Genomic DNA, 17,866 nt, shown 5'->3' with positions numbered 1-17,866 from the left:
CACCCTGAGGGAGGACTCCTGCCCCTCCAGGACCATCTCTCCACCCCCCAACCCCCCATCCCCACTCCCAGAGGGTGGGTCCTTTAGGGCTTCCTCAGGAAAGGATCCTGAGGAAGTGTGTGTTTGTGTGTGTGTGTGTGTGGTGGGCTGGGAGGTGCGGGGGCCTTGACCAGGCTGGACAAGCGGCGGTCAGACTGGCCGGACCCTGCGCTGGCTGCCATGGGGCTGCTCATCCCGCTGGTCCCGCTGCTCTGGCTGCGGGGGGTCCTCGGGGGGCCGGGCCTGGACCCCGGCGGGAAGAACGTCTGCCAGACCGGGAGGTGAGCTGGGGCAGTGCCAGGCCGGAGCTGGGGGCTGGGAGATGAGGTGGGGGGCTGGGGAGGGGCTAGAGGATGAGGTGTGGGGTCCTGGAGGGAGTAAGTGTGTCGGTGGGAGATCAGGGGGATCGGATGGAAGAGCCTGCGGTCCGGGTGGAGAGTGGAGGAAGCGGCGGGCCTGACTTTGGGGAGGCAAAGGGATCCGGGCCGCTCTGGGGGCGAACAGGGGTGGCGAGGAGGGCAGTGTGGCACGAGGTCACCCGGACGGGGCACCTGGGCCCTAGCACGTGGAAGAAGGAGCCCCAGAGGTAGAGGCCGTCCGGGTTCGGACCCTGCGGCCTACCTGGACCCCTCAGCCCCCTCCCGCTGTCCTCGGGGTGTCGGGCCCTCGGCATCCCCACCGTCCCCACCCCCTGACCCCATCTGCCCTGCAGCCTTCCTTCAGAGCCCGTGTGCTGCCCTGGCTGGAGGCAGGAAGGCCGGGAGTGCACCGTTGGTGAGTGACCCCGGACCCGGGCCCTAGGGCTGGGGGAGGGCAACTCCCTCCCATCGGGTACCTCCTGCTCCAACTCCCCCAACACACACTGCTGCTCCCTAGGCCAAGCCTCCCTCCCCCTGCTCCTCTTCTCCAGCCCCAGCTCCTTCAAGACCCTCACCCCTAGCTTGCCTGGTCCCCTGAGGCCCCTTGGGGCAGGTGGCAGGATCTGGGCTGGGGATCACAACTGGCTTGGGGGGTATGTGTGAATGTGTGTGTGTTGGTTCTGGACTAAGCAGGGCTGTGGTTTTGTGTGTGTGTGTGTGTGTGGTAGTTCAGGACTGAGTGGGGCTGTGGTTGTGTGTGCGTGTGTGTGTGTGGTGGTTGAGGACTAAAGGGGAGCCTGTGGTTGTGTGTGTGTGTGTGGGGGTGGCATTCAGGACTGAGTGGGGCTGTGGTTGTGTGTCTGTGTTTGTGGTGGTTCAGGACTGAAGGGGAGCCTGGGATGGTGGTGGTGGTGGTGGTGGTGGTGGTGTGTGTGTTGGTTCAGATCTGAGCGGGGCTGTGGTTGTGTGTGGTAGTTCAGGACGGAAGGGGAGCCGGTCGTGGGGTGGGGGGTGTGTGTGTGTGTCGGTTGAGGGCTGAGCGTCCGGGGCTTTGGTTGCAGCCGTGTGTGACGGGGCGGACGCCTGCGGAGCGGAGGAAGTGTGTGTCCGGCCGGGGCTGTGCCGCTGCAAGCCCGGCTACTTCGGGGCCCACTGCGATGCCCGTGAGTCACCGGGGAAGGGGCGGAGGGTGGGGGGGTGGGGGGGCGGGGGGGCGGGCCGGGGGGGGGGGAGGAGAGAGGAGAAGCCCCCGGGGGGGGCGGGGGGCGGGGGAAAGAAGGAGAGAGGGGGAGGGAGAGGGGGAGGGAGAGGGGGAGGGAGATGGGGGGAGGGAGAGGGACACACACACACACACACACACACACACACACACACACCCACCCACCCACCCACCCCCGGGGAAAGAAGGAGAAGCCCCCTGTGGGGGGGGGGTCCCCTGGGGGAAGAAAGAGAAAAGCCTCTCGGGGGCCCCCTGGGGGAAAGAAGGGGAAGCCCCCTCGAGGGCCCTCTGGGGGAAGAAGGAGAAGGCCTCTCGGGGGCCCCCTAGCGGAAGGAAAGAGAAGCCTCCTCGGGGGCCCCCTGGGGGAAAGAAGGGGAAGGCCTCTCGGGGGCCCCCTAGGGGAAGAAGGAGAAGGCCTCTCGGGGGCCCCCTGGGGGAAAGAAGGGGAAGCCCCCTCGGGGGCCCCCTGGGGGAAAGAAGGGAAGGCCTCTCGGGGGCCCCCTGGGGGAAGGAAAGAGAAGCCTTCCCGGGGGCCCCCTGGGGGAAGGAAAGAGAAGCCCCCGCGGGGGCCTCCTGGGGGGGAAGAAGGAGAAGGCCTCTCGGGGGCCCCCTGGGGGAAGGAAAGAGAAGCTCCCTCGGGGACCCTCTGGGGGAAAGAAGGAGAAGCCCCCTCGGGGGCCCCCGGGGGGAAAGAAGGGAAGGCTTCTCGGGGGGCCCCCCTGGGGGAAGGAAAGAGAAGCCCCCTCGGGGGCCCCCTGGGGGAAAGAAGGAGAAGGCCTCTCGGGGGCCCCCTGGGGGAAAGAAGGAGAAGGCCTCTCGGGGGCCCCCTGGGGGAAAGAAGGAGAAGGCCTCTCGGGGGCCCCCTGGGGGAAAGAAGGGGAAGGCCTCTCGGGGGCCCCCTGGGGGAAAGAAGGGGAAGGCCTCTCGGGGGCCCCCTGGGGGAAAGAAGGGGAAGGCCTCTCGGGGGGCCCCTGGGGGAAGGAGGGGGAAGCGCCGGCGGGGCGTTCATCATCATCATCATCAATCGTATTTATTGAGCGCTTACTGTGTGCAGAGCACTGGACTAAGCGCTTGGGAAGTCCAAGTGGGCAACTTCTAGAGACAGTCCCTACCCAACAGCGGGCTCACAGTCTAAAAGGGGGAGACAGAGAACCAAACCAAACATACTAACAAAATAAAATAAATAGAATAGATATGTACAAGTAAAATAAATAGAGTAATAAATATGTACAAGCATATATACATATATACAGGCGTTGTGACGTCCCCCTTCCTTCCTTCCTTCCCCTTCAGCGGCGCTGACTGTGTGCAGAGCACTGGACTAAGCGCTTGGGAAGTCCAAGCGGGCAACATCTAGAGACAGTCCCTACCCACCAGCGGGCTCACAGTCTAAAAGGGGGAGACGGAGAACCAAACCAAACAGACTAACAAAATAAAATATATGTATATATGTTTGTACATATTTATTACTCTATTTATTTATTTATTTATTTTACTTGTACATACCTATTCTATTTATTTTATTTTGTTAGTCTGTTTGGTTTAGTTCTCCGTCTCCCCCTTCTAGACTGTGAGCCCACTGTTGGGTAGGGCCTGTCTCTAGATGTCGCCCACTTGGACTTCCCAAGCGCTTAGTCCAGTGCTCTGCACACAGTAAGCGCTCAATAAATACGATTGATGATGATGATGATAAAATCAATAGAATAGATATGTCCAAGTCAAATAAATAGAGTAATAAATACATACAAGCATATATATACAGGCGTTGTGACGTCCCCCTTCTCCGGCAGGATGCCCGGGCCAGTACTGGGGCCCCGACTGCCGGCACAGCTGCCTCTGCCACCCCCACGGCGAGTGCCACCCGGCCAGCGGGCAGTGCTCCTGCCAGCCGTCGCGCTGGGGCCGCCTGTGCCAGTTCCCCTGCCCCTGCGGGGCCCACGGGCGATGCGAGCGGCTGACTGGGGCCTGCGGCTGCGAGGCGGGCTGGTGGGGCTCCACCTGCAACCGGCCGTGCCAATGCAACCCCGCGGGCGGCCGATGCCACGCCGCCCTGGGCACGTGCCTCTGCCAGCCCGGCTGGTGGGGCCGACGCTGCAGCTTCCGATGCCCCTGCCACGGCTCGCCCTGCGACCCGGACAGCGGCCGCTGCGCCTGCAGGCCCGGCTGGTGGGGGCCCCACTGCCAACGGCCCTGCGACCCCGGGTCCTTTGGGCTCCAGTGCCGGGACAGGTGAGAACGAGGAGGATGATGATGATGATAGCATTTACTAAGCGCTTACTGTGTGCGAAGCACTGTTCCGAGCGCTGGGGAGGCTGCAAGGTGATCAGGTGGTCCCACGGGGGGCTCACAGTCTTCATCCCCATCTTACAGAGGAGCTCACTGAGGCCCAGAGAAGTGAAGCGACTTGCCCAAAGTCACACACCTGACAATCGGCAGAGCTGGGAGAGGAAGGGCAGCAGCCTGGCTCAGTGGCTTGGGACTCGGAGGTCAATCAGTCAATCAGTCAATCAATCGGTCGTATTTATTGAGCGCAGAGAAGTGAAGTGACTTGCCCAAAGTCACACAGCTGACAATCGGCAGAGCCGGGAGAGGAAGGGCAGGAGCCTGGCTCAGTGGCTTGGGACTCGGAGGTCAATCAGTCAATCAATCAATCAATCACTCGGTCGTATTAATTGAGCGCAGAGAAGTGAAGTGACTTGCCCAAAGTCACACAGCTGACAATTGGCAGAGCCAGGAGAGGAAGGGCAGGAGCCTGGCTCAGTGGCTTGGGACTCGGAGGTCAATCAATCAATCATCAGTTGTAGTTATTGAGCGCTCACTGTGTGCGGAGCACTGGACCAAGCGCTTGGGAAAAGTACAAGCTGGCAACGTCTAGAGGCGGTCCCTACCCAACAGCGGGCTCGCAGTCTAGAAGGGAGAGGCGGAGAACAAGACCAAACGTATTAACAAAATAAAATAGAATAGATATGTGCAAGTGAAAGAAATAGAGTAATAAATACGTGCAAACATGGACCAAGCGTTTGGGAAAAGTACAAGTTGGCAACGTCTAGAGGCGGTTCCTACCCAACAGTGGGCTCGCAGTCTAGAAGGGGGAGGCAGAGAACAAAACCAAACATACTAACAAAATAAAAGAGAATAGATATGTACAAGTAAAATAGAGTAATAAATACGTGCAAGCATATATACAGGTGCTGTGGGGAAGGGAAGGAGGTAAGGCGGGGGGGAAGGAGGGGGCTCAGTGGGGGAAGGCCTCCTGGAGGAGGTGAGCTCTCAGGAGGGCCTTGAAGGGAGGAAGAGAGCTAGCTTGGGAAGCACAAGTTGGCAACATATAGAGACAGTCCCTACCCAACAGTGGGCTCACAGTCTAAAAGGGGGAGACAGAGAACAAAACCAAACACACTAACAAAGTAAAATAAATAGAATAGATATGTACAAGTAAAATAAATAGAGTAATAAATATGTACAAACATATATACGTATATACAGGTGCTGTGGGGAAGGGAAGGAGGTAAGGGGGTGGATGGAGAGGGGGACGAGGGTGAGAGGAAGGAAGGGGCTCAGTGTGGGAAGGCCTCCTGGAGGGGGTGAGCTCTCAGTAGGGCCTTGAAAGGAGGAAGAGAGCTAACTTGGCGGATGTGGGGAGGGAGGGCATTCCAGGCCAGGGGGAGGACGTGGGCCAGGGGTCAACGGCGGGACAGGTGAGAACAAGGCACAGTAAGGAGATTAGCGGCAGAGGAGCAGAGGGTGCGGGCTGGGCTGGAGAAGGAGAGAAGGGAGGTGAGGTAGGAGGGGGCGAGGCGATGGACAGCCTTGAAGCCGCCAGAGGTGGTCGGATCGTGGGTTCAAATCCCGGCACCGCCACCTGTCTGCTGTGCGACCTTGGGCAAACCGCTTCACTTCTCCGAGCCTCAGTGACCTCATCTGTCAGATGGGGATGAAGACTGTGAGCCCCACGTGGGACCACCTGATCGCCTTGTATCCCCCCCCAGCGCTTAAAACATAATAATAATAATGATGATGGTATTTGTTAAGCACTTACTCTGTGCAAAGCACTGTTCTAAGCGCTGGGGGGATACAAGGTGATCAGGTTGTCCCACGTGGGGCTCACAGTCTTCATCCCCATTTTACAGATGAGGTCGCTGAGGCTCAGAGAAGTTAAGTGACTTGCCCAAGGTCACACAGCAGGCATGTGAGCCCACTGTTGGGTAGGGACCATCTCTATATGTTGCCAACTTGTACTTCCCAAGCGCTTAGTACAGTGCTCTGCATACAGTAAGCACTCAATAAATACGATTGAATGAATTGAATGAATGAATGAACATGTGGCGAAGCAGGGATTAGAACCCATTACCTCTGACTCCCAAGCCTGGGCTCTTTCCACTGAGCTATGCTGCTTCTCGTGACTTAACAAATGCTATTATTATTATTATTATTATTATTATTATTATTATTGTTATTATTATTATTAATGGCAAGAGCCTGGGGCCTGCGAGTCTGAAACCCTGGGTTCCCATCCTAGCTCCGCCATTTGCCTGCTCTGTGGCCTTGGAAGAATCACTTAACTTCCCTGGCTCTCAGTTGTCTCATCTGTAAAATGGACAGTCCCTACCTAGTCTCCCTCCTACTTCGACCGAGGAGCGGTGTGGCCGAATGGAGAGGGCACCGTCCCTGTTCTAATTCCGGCTCTGCCGCTTGTCTGCTGTGTGCTGTGTGACCTTGGACAAGTCACTTCGCTTCTCTGGGCCTCAGTTCCCTCATCTGTAAAGAATAGGGATTAAGACTGGGAGCCCCACATGGGATAGGGACGGCATCCAAACTGATAACCTTTCATCGACCTCAGCGCTTAGAACAGCGCTCGGCACGTAGTAAGCGCTTAATACCATCATTATTATTACTGAGTCCCAGGTGTTTGGTAGAGTGCTTGGTACAGTGCTTGGAACAGAGTAGGCATTTAACAGATGCCACAATAATAATTATTATTATTGTTATTATTACCTAGGCGAGTGTAGGGACAAGGGGTAGGCGAGGGTTGGGGGTAGGGGCAAGATGGTGCCGGGACCAGTGAGGGAGGGATTCTGTTTCGGCAACTCTGGTCCCTTCCCTTAACCGGAATCTCTTCTTCTGCCAACTCTTCTCCCTCACCACCCCCACCGCTCCTCCCCAGCTGCGGGCACTGCCAGAAAAGCCAGGCCTGCTCCCCAGACACTGGCGCCTGCCCAGCTTGTGAGCCCGGCTGGAACGGGACCCGCTGCGATGAGCCGTGCCCCCCCGGCACCTTTGGGGAGAGATGTGAGCATTCGTGCCCGCGCTGCCGGCAAGGGGAGACCTGCCAGCCCGACAGTGGGCACTGCCAGCACTGCGACCCTGGCCAGACAGGGCCCAGGTGACAAAAGTGGCTCTCCCCTCCCTCTCCTCTGCCCGCCTCCGTCTCCGGCTCACATCTCCCTCTTCCACCCCACTCTTTCTCTCTATCTTTTCCCCTCACTTTGTCCCCTTCTCCCCCTTCTCCTTTCCCCCTTCCTCCCCTGCCCCACTTCCCTTGCCCCCCTCCCTCTGCCCCAGGCCCGGGTGATGGAGCCAGCCTTCAGCTGGGGCTCCCCCGAAATCTGGTCTTCACTGAGTTGTCCCCAAGCTCAGCTCCCCTATCCCTTCAGCCTCCTCATCTCCCTTTGGCCACTGGATTGGAGATCGACCAAGTCAGTCAATCAGCGGTATTTAGTGAGCACCTGCTGTGTGCAGAGTGCTGGGGAGAGTACTATAGAGCTAGAAGACATGATCCCTGACCTCAAGGAGCTTCCTGTCCATCACTCCTCACGGCCCCTCCCTTCCCCGCCTCCTCCCAGAGTCTGAGGTTTGGCTCCTTTTCAAGGGCAAGTGTCCGGACAGCAAGGCTGAGTGGAAATGAGGCCCTCTTCGGGGTCACCCTCCACAGCCTGGGAGAGGGAGTGGGGCTGGCCCCGGAGGGGAGACCCCCTCGTCCCATTCCCAAACACTCCTCCCTCCTCCGCCAACCAGGTGTGAAGCCCCTTGCCCTCTGGGCACCTACGGAGAAAACTGTAGTTTTGTGTGTCCAGCGTGTGACAAAGGGGCCTGCGATCCTGTGTCTGGAGAGTGTGTCTGCAACCCTGGCTTCTGGGGCCCTAGGTAAGGGGAGGGGGTGGCTTCTGGCTCAAATTAAGTTGAATGGTTTGCAGCCCCCTCCCTTCTCCCCTTCAGAGCTGCAACCCTCACAGGGCCTTCCTCAGAATCCAATTTCTGCCCACTCGCACACTATTTTCCTTTTAGGATTTTAAAGTGGCAACGATGAGAAGCAGTGTGGCCCAATGGAAAGAGCACGGGCTTGAGAGGCAGAGGGCCTGGGTTCTAATCCCAGCTCAATCGCTTGTCTGCCGTGTGACCTTGGACACCTCACTTACCTTCTCTGTGTCCCAGTTAACTCACCTGTAAAAGGGGGATTTAAGACTGTGAGCCCCATGCGGGTTGGGAACTGTGTCCAACCCAATTATCTTGTATCTACCCTAGTGCTTAGTCAGTACCTGGAACATAGTAAGCTCTTAAAAAATACCATAAAAAAACCCCAGAACAAAAGACCACTGGGACAGATACAAAATTATGAAAGCGTACACAATCCCCGACCCACCTAAGGGTTCACATTCTGCCTTATCCCCATTTGACGGTGGAAGAAACTGAGGCCCCGAGAGATTAAGTTCATTCGTTCAGTCATATCTGTTGAGTGTTTACTGTGTGCAAAGCACTGTACTAAGTGCTTGGGAGAGTACAGCGTGGCTCAGTGGAAAGAGCCCGGGCTTTGGAGTCCGAGGTCATGGGTTCCCATCCCGGCTCCACCACTTATCAGCCGTGTGACTTTGGGCAAGTCGCTTAACTTCTCTGGGCCTCAGTTATCTCATCTGTAAAATGGGGATGAAGACTGTGAGCCCCCCGTGGGACAACCTGATCGCCTTGTTAACCTCCCCAGCGCTTAGAACAGTGCTTTGCACATAGTAAGCGCTCGATAAATACGATTGAATGAATAGTAAGTGCTTAATAAATGCTATCATTATTATTATTACGGTATAACAATAAACACACATTCCCTGCCCATAGCGAACTTTAGTCTAGAGTGATTTGCCTAAGTGACTTGGTCAAGGTTACGCAGCAGGCAAACGGTAGGTCCGGGGCAGCCGGCAGGGCAGCAGTGGGAATTCCTGCCTCTGAGTCCCTTGAGCCTGGGTGGGGTCCATAGGGAAACACCTGAGGGGAGCCAGCGGAAGAGCCCAGAGATGACCTTACTATCTGGACCCTCCCTCCCACTTGGGCCCACGTGTTGCCGGTGGCGGGAGGGGGCCGCGTGAGGGGGAGAGATGGGGTCTCCAGTCCCCGTTTCCCTTCCCCCATTGACCTTCTGCGCAACCGGCTCTGCTGGGTGGCGTTGGGTTGAACTGCTTGCGGCCGGCCTGCCAGCCGTGGCTCTCGCCACATTTCTCTCTCTCTCTCCCCTCCCTTCCTCTCTCTCTGCAGCTGCAATGCCACCTGCCCGGCCGGCTTCCATGGAGACAACTGCTCCCTCCCCTGTGGCTGCTCGGCAGGGGCCTGCCACCCTGTTTCTGGGGACTGTGAACTGAGTAAGACCGGGCCCTGGGTAGCAGAGAGGGGCACTGGGACTTGGGAAGGGCTGCCCCTTTAGAGTGGCCTTCTGGGCATCTGAGAGGAGAGGGGGCGGTCAGTGGGGTCTAGTAGATGGCTGCAGTTACAAGCCTGCTGGCCTGCAGTGGCCCCAGGGACAGGCTGGTCTCCCCCGTTTTAGGCTTCTCCAGCCAGGGAGTGAATCAACTCCTGGCAAGTGTGGCAGCTGTGCCCCCAGGCACCCATGCCTCGCTGTATCCACAGGGCCCATTCTGGCTTGGGGAGGGAAACCGAGCACTTTTGGGGCTTCCAGCTGGAGAGGCCTCCAGGACTCTGCTTGGTCCAGAATGGACCTGGGGATTCCAACTTGTACTTCCCAAGCGCTTAGTACAGTACTCTGCACACAGTAAGCGCTCAATAAATACGATTGATGATGATGATGATTTCAGCTGACTCGGGCCCACCCACTGCTCCTGTTCCCAGCTCAATTTTCTCTCCCCTGCACTCCCTAATGAAGTCTGCACTGTCTCCCCCTCTCCGCTCCATCCGGTAATTCTAATAATGATGGTATTAATTAAGCACCTCCCGTGTGCCGAGCACTGTGCTAAGCACGAGGGTAGATAAAAGAGAATCTGATTGGGCACAGTTCCTGTCCCGCCCAGGGGTCACAATCTAAAATGGAGAGAGAGGTGGGATCGTCTCCTATTTTCCGGATGGGGAAAATGAGGCAAAGAGAGGTTAAGTGATTTGCCCAAGTTCACCCAACAGGCAAGCGGCAGAGCTGGGATTTGAACCTCGGGATTTGAACTAGTTGGGGCAACCGAGTGGAGGACTCAGCCCTCAAGGAGGGGGTGTTGCCTTAGTGGGAGTGGGGTAGGAGGAAGTGGGGTGGAATCATTGTCACTGCTTGTGGCTGGGACCCCTGCCGCCCCCCACCCCTGTGCACTGACCTTTGACCCCCTCCCCAGAGCTCCAGTCCCAGGCTCCCCTCATCGTGGGCATCCTGGTCCCTTTGTTGCTGCTCCTCCTCAGCATCGCCTCCTGCATCTGCTGCTGTTGCTGGGCCATGCGGCAGGACCCCAAGGACGGGTACTGTGCGTGCATACTTGTGCACACACAAACACACACACACACAGTAAATCAGAACCTGGGGTCGCAGGGCTCCAGATTGCCTCTGAGTGGGAGCCAGATCACTGGGCAGAGAGGAGCGGAGAGGCCCAGCTTAGGGAGAGAGGGGTTGGGGCTGGGAAAGCGAGGGCCTAGTGGGAGGACAAGTGAAGGGGATGAGGGAGGGCTGGCGAGGGTGGAGAAAGCAGGTGAGGGGAGATGGGAGGGTCAGGTGACAGGTGGGGGAAGGACAGGGTGTGAGGGGGAGGAGCCTTTGCAGGATTCCCCCCTGCCCCACCCCGGACCTCCGGGTGTTGCTGCTTGGAAAGGGAAAGCAGGGTGGAGGGCTACCAGTTGGCAGTCCCAGCAGCAGCATCCCCATCCTCTGTGCCTGCTCCCAGGTCGGCGGGGGACGGCTCCACCGTGTACCGGGTGAAGATGCAGGTCCAGGGAGCCCTGAGCAGCCTGGCTAGCGCGCTGCCCTGTGGTTCCCTCAGTGGCCAGAAGCTCCCCAGGGTCACAGGTAAGTGTGGAGGTGGGGCTGGGGGGAGAGCATGGGGAGGGGCGGAGCTGTCTGGGCAGCAGGAGCTGCCCACCCCCCTCCCCCTGCCCGACTTGACCTCTCCCTGCAGTCTCTCACCACGACCCTGAGATCCCCTTCAACCACAGCTTCATCGAGCCTCCCTCCACCGGCTGGGCCTCCGACGACTCCTTCTCCTCCGATCCCGACTCGGAGGACGACAAGCCGGATTACTGCGTGCCACCCCGAGAAGGTACCGCCTGCCCCCTCGGTTCCCCTTGGGTGACCCCCGGACTGTGGCTCCTGTCCCCAACCTCTCTCTGGGCCTCAGTTTCCCTGCCTGAGGCTGGGGCTGGGGACAGGAATCCCCCCTCAACAACCAGGCTGGGTGGAAGGGATGAAGGGGCAAAGCCAGGGAGGAGGACGAGCCTGGTTCCTCAGCCCAGGTGATCGGCTCCGGCTCCCTCTCTGGCACTCCCTCCTTTTTTCCCCAACCGTCCCTCTTCCCTCCTGCCACCACAGACCCCCCTGCCAGTGGAGAGCCCCCTGGCCCCGAAGAGAGCCCCTTCCCAAACCCCGACGACGCCTCCACGCCCTTCGCCATCCCGCGCACCTCCAGTCTGGCCCAGGCCAAGCGCCCGTCCGTCTCCTTCGCCGAGGGCACCAAGTTTGGGCCCCAGGACTGCCGGGCCTCCGGGGAGCCGCCCAGCCCCACCAAAAAGCCCAAGAGGCTCTCGCGGATGGCCCAGGCTGGAGCCGAAGGGCTTGGGGCGGAGGGGCCGGAGGGACCGGAGGGGCCAGAGGGGCCCGAGGACCAGGAATCTCCCGCCACTGCCTCTCTTCGGGATGTGGCCAGCGGCCGCAGGCGGCCCTTGGCCGGGGGCCGGACCGTGGCCCAGCGGGTGGAGGCGATTGAGGGCGGCAGCCGGGAGGCCACAGGCTCGGTGACCACCATCTACATGCTGGCGGGGACGCCCCGCGGGGGCGAAGGGCCCGTCCGGGCCGTGCTCCGCCGTTTCGGCAGCTTCCAGCGGGGCCAGGCGGAGGCCAGGCCCAAGCCCAAGGCCAGCATCCCCAAGCCTCCACGCCGGTCCCTGGCTCGGGATAAGGGATCCCCTGCCCCAGCCCCGGGCCCGGATGTCCCCCGGTATGAGGAACTGCCGGCCGTGTCGGCCCTCAAACCGGCCGGTTCTGCTCCCAGCCCAGAGCAGGCCGCCGGGGTGGCCTCTGGGGGAGGTCCTGAGCGGGACCCCCAGGACCTGAGGGAGGAGAAGAAGGAGGGGGAAGAAGAGGAGCCCCAGTATGAGAATGTGGCCCCCAGTCTTGCCCCTGCAGACCCTTAGGGTCCTTCTGGCTTTTATGGGTGTGGGGAGGGGGTTGGAGGAGGAGAGACTGAGACAGACCCGTGACTTTGTTCCCATTTAAGGGTGGGGGAACCGGACCGTCCGCTGGTCTAGAAAACCTTCTCTCTCCCCCATGGAATCTCTCCGTGGCCTGGAGTGAGTTGAATTGTCGGTGGCTGGGGATGACTAGGCCTTTGTCATCATCATCGTTGACATTTATTGAGCTCTTGTGTGCAGAGCACTGTACTAAGCGCTTGGGAGTGTTCAATTCAGCAGAGTTGGTAGTCTCAGTCCCTTCCCATAGCAAGTTTACAGACTAGAAGGGGGTGTCTCTGGACGTCAGACCCTCCTGCTCCCTGCCCCCCCACCCCTCCGTGGCCTCTGTCCACGTAAGCCGGGAGGGCCACCCTGTAGCCCCCTTCCCTGGGAGTATGGGGCCACTGTGATGTCCGCTCCCTGTGTGGGATGGAGTTGTCACAATGCATAATTCATAACGAAAGAGGTGCCTGGGGCTCCAGAGGTGACGTCATCGTACATTTTACATTTGTACCGACTTTGACCTGGAGGGGGGATTAAATGGCAATAAGTCTGCCACATCTTCTCTCCTAACTAATGCTAGTATGGTTCTGTGCCAGTGTTAGATGTTGGCATCCAAGTTCATAAATCATAAAGAAACGTCTTTATAACTTTCGTAAATGGAAGGCCAGAGGTGTTGGGGCTATGATTTGTCAGTTTCAGAGGCGGGGTCCCCGAAAGCTCTGGTGCAAGTTAAGTACTAAATTAAAACTCCCAACTCTAGGCCCGTGTTCTGGCCCTTTCTTCCTGAACCCCCTTCACCACTCTCTGCTCTGTCAGGATCTGGCTGAGCTGCGGGGATCCCCAGCTTGATGAACCCCTAATTCCCAGGCTCTGTTGTCTCCTTCACTCTCCTGTACCCTAAAGTCACCCATTCCCCACCCCATTTCTTTTTTTAAATGGCATTTGCTAAGCATTTACTACGTGCCAGGCACTCTACTAAGCGCTGGAGTAGATAATAATTGTGGCATTTGTTAAGAGCTTACTATGGGCCAGGCGCTGTAAGCGCCGGGGTAGATAATAATAATAATTGTGGCATTTGTTAAGCGCTTACTGTGTGCCAGGCACTATTCTAAGTGCTGGGGTGGATACAAGCAAATCAGGTGGGACACAGATCAGGTCCCACATGGGACAGACGGCTTTAATCCCCATTTTACAGATGCATTAACTGAGGCCCAGAGAAGCGAAGAGACTTGTTCAAGGTCGCTAAACAGACATGTGCCTGAGGCAGAATTAGAACCCAGGTCCTTCTGACTCCTGGATCTTGCTCTGAACTACTAGGCCACATTGCTTCTCTGTATCCCCTAGCTACAGCTTCTCTGCCCTTGGCAGGCCCCACCCCGGAGCCCCATCAGCTCGAACTTCAAGCCTGCTCTGACCCTGTCCCCCGTACTCTCATCCCCCAAAACACGCGTGAGCACGCGCGCACACACACACACACACACACACACACACACACACACACACACACACACACAGTGAGCCCCTCGAGGGAAAGAACTGTGTCCAACCCACTTTGCTTGCACTTTGCACATAGTAAAGCGCTTAACAAATGCCATTGTTATTATTACCAGAACTAGCCCTTAGTATTCATTCATTCATTCATTCATTCAAACGTATTTATTAAGCGCCTACTGTGCAAAGTAGAGAAGCAGCGTGGCTCAGTGGAAAGAGCCTGGGTTTTGGAGTCAGAAGTCAGGGGTTCGAATCCTGGCTCCGCCAACTGTCAGCTGTGTGACTTTGGCCAAGTCACTTCACTTCTCTGGGCCTCAGTTCCCTCATCTGTAAAATGGGGATTAAGACTGTGAGCCCCTTGTGGGACAACTTTATCACCGTGTAACCTCCCCAGCGCTTAGAACAGTGCTTTGCACATAGTAAGCGCTTAATAAATGCCAAAAAAAAAAAGTACTGTACTAAGCACTTGGGAGAGTATGCTAAAACAACAAACCGACACATTCCTGCCCACAACGAGCTCACAGTCCAGAGGGGGGGAACAGACATTAATAGAAATAAAAAAAAAATTAATACATAAATAAATCAATGTCAGCTCTATAAGTTAGTGTGCTTGGCACATAGTAAGCGCTTAGCAAATAGCACCAACAGGCCCCCGGCGTCTCCCAAGGATCGGTCCTGGGCTGGGGCGGAGGGCGCTGTCCGCGTGTCCAGCAGGGGGCGCGCGCGGGCCGCAGGAGGAGCCCGGGTTTGGGAGTCAGAGGTCCTGGGTTCTAATCTCCTCCACTTGCCTGCCGTGTGACTTTGGGCAAGTCACTTCACTTCTCTGGGCCTCCGTGACCTCATCTGTAAAATGGGGATCATAATCATAATAATGTTGGTATTTGTTAAGCGCTACTATGTCAGCTGTGTGACTTCGGGCAAGTCACTTCACTTCTCTGGGCCTCCGTGACCTCATCTGTAAAATGGGGATCATAATCATAATAATGTTGGTATTTGTTAAGCGCTACTATGTCAGCTGTGTGACTTCGGGCAAGTCACTTCACTTCTCTGGGCCTCCGTGACCTCATCTGTAAAATGGGGATCATAATCATAATCAATCAATCAATCAATCAATCAATCGTATTTATTGAGCGCTTACTATGTGCAGAGCACTGTACTAAGCGCTTGGGAAGTACAAATTGGCATCACATAGAGACAGTCCCTACCCAACAGTGGGCTCACAGTCTAAAAGGGGGAGACAGAGAACAGAACCAAACATACCAACAAAATAAAATAAGTAGGATAGAAATGTACAAGTAAAATAAATAAATGAATAAATAAATAGAGTAATAAATATGTACAACCATATATACATATATACAGGTGCTGTGGGGAAGGGAAGGAGGTAAGACGGGGGGATGGAGAGGGGGACGAGGGGGAGAGGAAAGAAGGGGCTCAGTCTGGGAAGGCCTCCTGGAGGAGGTGAGCTCTCAGCAGGGCTCACCAACATATTGCCATTATATATTATATATTACCAACATATATTGGTAATTGGTTGGTATATTATATTACCAACATAATAATAATGTTGGTACTTAAGCGCTACTATGTGCCAAGCACTATTCTAATAATAATTAGTAATAATGATGGCATTTGTTAAGCGCTTACTAGGTGCAAAGCACTGTTCTAAGCGCTAGGGGGATACAAGATGATCAGGTTGGCCCACCCTGGGTTCACAGTCTTCATCCCCATTTTACAGATGAGGGAACTGAGGCTCGGAGAAGTTAAGTGACTTGCCCAAGGTCACACAGCAGACATGTGGTGGAGTCGGGATTCGAACCCATGACCACTGACTCCAAAGCCCGTGCTCTGTCTCTCTATGTTGCCAACTTGTACTTCCCAAGCGCTTAGTACAGTGCTCTGCACACAGTAAGCGCTCAATAAATATAATTGATTGATTGATTGATTGATTTCCACTGAGCCACGCTGCTTCTCTGAGCACCGGGGTAGATACAGGGTCATCAGGTTGCCCCACGTGGGGCTCCTCATCCCCATTTTACAGATGAGGGAACGGAGGCCCAGAGAAGGGAAGTGACTTGCCAAAAGTCACACAGCTGAGCGGCGGAGCCGGGATTAGAACCCACGACCTCTGCGTCCCAACCCCGGGCTCTTTCCACTGAGCCACGGGATGAAGACCGTGAGCTCCACGTGGGACAACCTGATTACCTTATGTCTACCCCAGCGCTTAGAACAGTGCTTGGCACAAAGTAAGCGCTTAACAAATACCATTAATTATTAATTTTTGTCGGATGTGGGGGGGAGAAGGGGAGGTCCGGGTCAGAGGGGCAAAGCCGGCCACACTCAATCGCGGGGGGTGAAGAAGGGGAAGATGGGGGTCACCGTGGGTGGGGTGGGGGGAGAAGAAGGGGAATGCAACTCTGCGGGTGGTGGCAGGAAGATGAACCCAAGAGCCCCCGAGGGAACTACAGGAACCCTCGGAGCGAGGGATTCATTCGTTCAATCATATTTATTGAGCGCTTACTGCATGAAGAACACTGTACTAAGCGCTTGGGAAGTACAAATCGGCAACATATAGAGACGGCCCCTACCCAACAGCGGGCTCACAGTCTAGAAGGGATGGAGAGGGCATTCAATTTTGGGGTGAGGGGAGGTGGCGGGGAGGGGCCAAGTGGGGCAAAATCCCCGTGTAAGTAATAATAATAATAATGATGGCACTTAAGTGCTTACTATGCGCCAAGCACTGTTCGAAGCGCTGGGGTAGATACAAGATCATTAGGTTGTCCCACGTGGGGCTCACATTTTACAGATGAGGTCACTGAGGCCCAGAGAAGTGACGTGACTCGTCCAAGGTCACACAGCTGGCAAGTGGTGGTGCCGGGATTAATAATGATGGCATTTGTTAAGCGCTTACTAGGTGCGGAGCACTTTTTTAAGCGCTGGATTAGAACCCACGACCTCTGACTCCCCAGCCCGGACTCTGTTCACTGAGCCACGCTGCTTCTCTAGTCCTGTTGTCTGTCCCCCCCTTCTAGACTGTGAGCCCGTTGTTGGGTAGGGACTGTCTCTATATGTTGCCGATTTGTACTTCCCAAGCGCTTAGTCCAGTGCTCTGCACACAGTAAGCGCTCAATAAATACGATTGAATGAATGAATAATAATAATGATGATGATGGTATTTGTTAAGTGCTTACTATTCGCCAAGCACTGTTCTAAGCGCTGATAATAATAATGGTGGCATTTTAAGCGCTTTCTATGTGCCAAGCACTGCTCTAAGCGCTGGGGTAGATACAGGGTAATCAGGTTGTCCCCCATGGGGCTTACAGACTTCATCCCCATTTTCCAGATGAGAGATCTGAGGCCCAGAGAAGTGAAGTGACTTGCCCCGTCACCCAGCTGACAAGTGGCAGAGTAGGGGGATTAGAACCCACAACCTCTAATAGAGAAGCAGCGTGGCTCAGTGGAAAGAGCCCGGGCTTTGGAGTCAGAGGTCATGGGTTCAAATCCCGGCTCTGCCTCTTGTTTGCTGTGTGACCTTGGGTCTCAATCAATTGGGTCTCAATCAATCAATTGATTGATTGATTCTCTGGGCCCTCAGTCCCCTGATCTGGAAAAAGGGTATTAAGACTGTGAGCCCCACGTGGGACAACCTGATCATCTTGTATCCCCCCAGTGCTTAGAACAATCAATCAATTGTATTTATTGAGCGCTAACTGTGTGCAGAGCACTGTACTAAGCGCTTGGGAAGTACAAGTTGGCAACATATAGAGATGGTCCCTACCCAACAGTGGGCTCACAGCCTAGAAGGGGGAGACAGAGAACAAAACCAAACATATTAACAAAATAAAATAAATAGAATAGATAGGTACAAGTAAAATAAATAGAGTAATAAATATGTACAAACATACATATATACAGGTGCTTGGCACATAGTAAGCGCTTAACAAATGCTATTATTATTATTATTATTATTATTATTCCCAGGCCCCCGCTCTTTCCACTGAGCCACGTGTGTGAGTGTGTGTGTCGGGAGGCGGGAGGCTGGTGGGGGGGATTCATTATTTCAATCGTATTTATTAAGCACTGTACTAAGCGCTTGGGAAGTCCAAGTTGGCAACATATAGAGACG

At 56.0% G+C, this 17,866-nt stretch overlaps 1 protein-coding gene across 1 annotated transcript; it reads left to right on the top strand.

Annotated features, from left to right (window-relative positions):
• Positions 1-182: 182 nt before the first annotated feature.
• Positions 183-12,462, top strand: SCARF1 (scavenger receptor class F member 1). Its single transcript, XM_038758955.1, has 11 exons — positions 183-320; positions 752-813; positions 1,460-1,561; positions 3,408-3,846; positions 6,782-7,000; positions 7,633-7,761; positions 9,136-9,239; positions 10,209-10,329; positions 10,749-10,870; positions 10,980-11,120; positions 11,390-12,462. The coding sequence occupies exons 1-11, from the start codon at positions 220-222 to the stop codon at positions 12,208-12,210; spliced, it is 2,361 nt and encodes a 786-aa protein (XP_038614883.1). The 5' UTR covers positions 183-219; the 3' UTR covers positions 12,211-12,462.
• The last annotated feature ends 5,404 nt before the right edge of the window (positions 12,463-17,866 follow it).

The sequence above is a fragment of the Tachyglossus aculeatus genome, chromosome 17, assembly GCF_015852505.1.
Source record: "Tachyglossus aculeatus isolate mTacAcu1 chromosome 17, mTacAcu1.pri, whole genome shotgun sequence".
Classification (NCBI taxonomy): domain Eukaryota; kingdom Metazoa; phylum Chordata; class Mammalia; order Monotremata; family Tachyglossidae; genus Tachyglossus; species Tachyglossus aculeatus.
This window is presented reverse-complemented; position numbering and strand designations above follow the sequence as displayed.

What these genes read in the sequence shown, in the direction of transcription:
- SCARF1 (XM_038758955.1), top strand. Translation starts at nt 220, where the DNA reads ATGGGGCTGCTCATCCCGCTGGTCCCGCTGCTCTGGCTGCGGGGGGTC. An exon ending in CCTGGCCAGACAGGGCCCAG is followed by an intron (nt 7,001 to 7,632) that starts GTGACAAAAGTG and finishes TCCGCCAACCAG; the next exon opens with GTGTGAAGCCCCTTGCCCTC. An exon ending in TTCTGGGGACTGTGAACTGA is followed by an intron (nt 9,240 to 10,208) that starts GTAAGACCGGGC and finishes CCCCCTCCCCAG; the next exon opens with AGCTCCAGTCCCAGGCTCCC.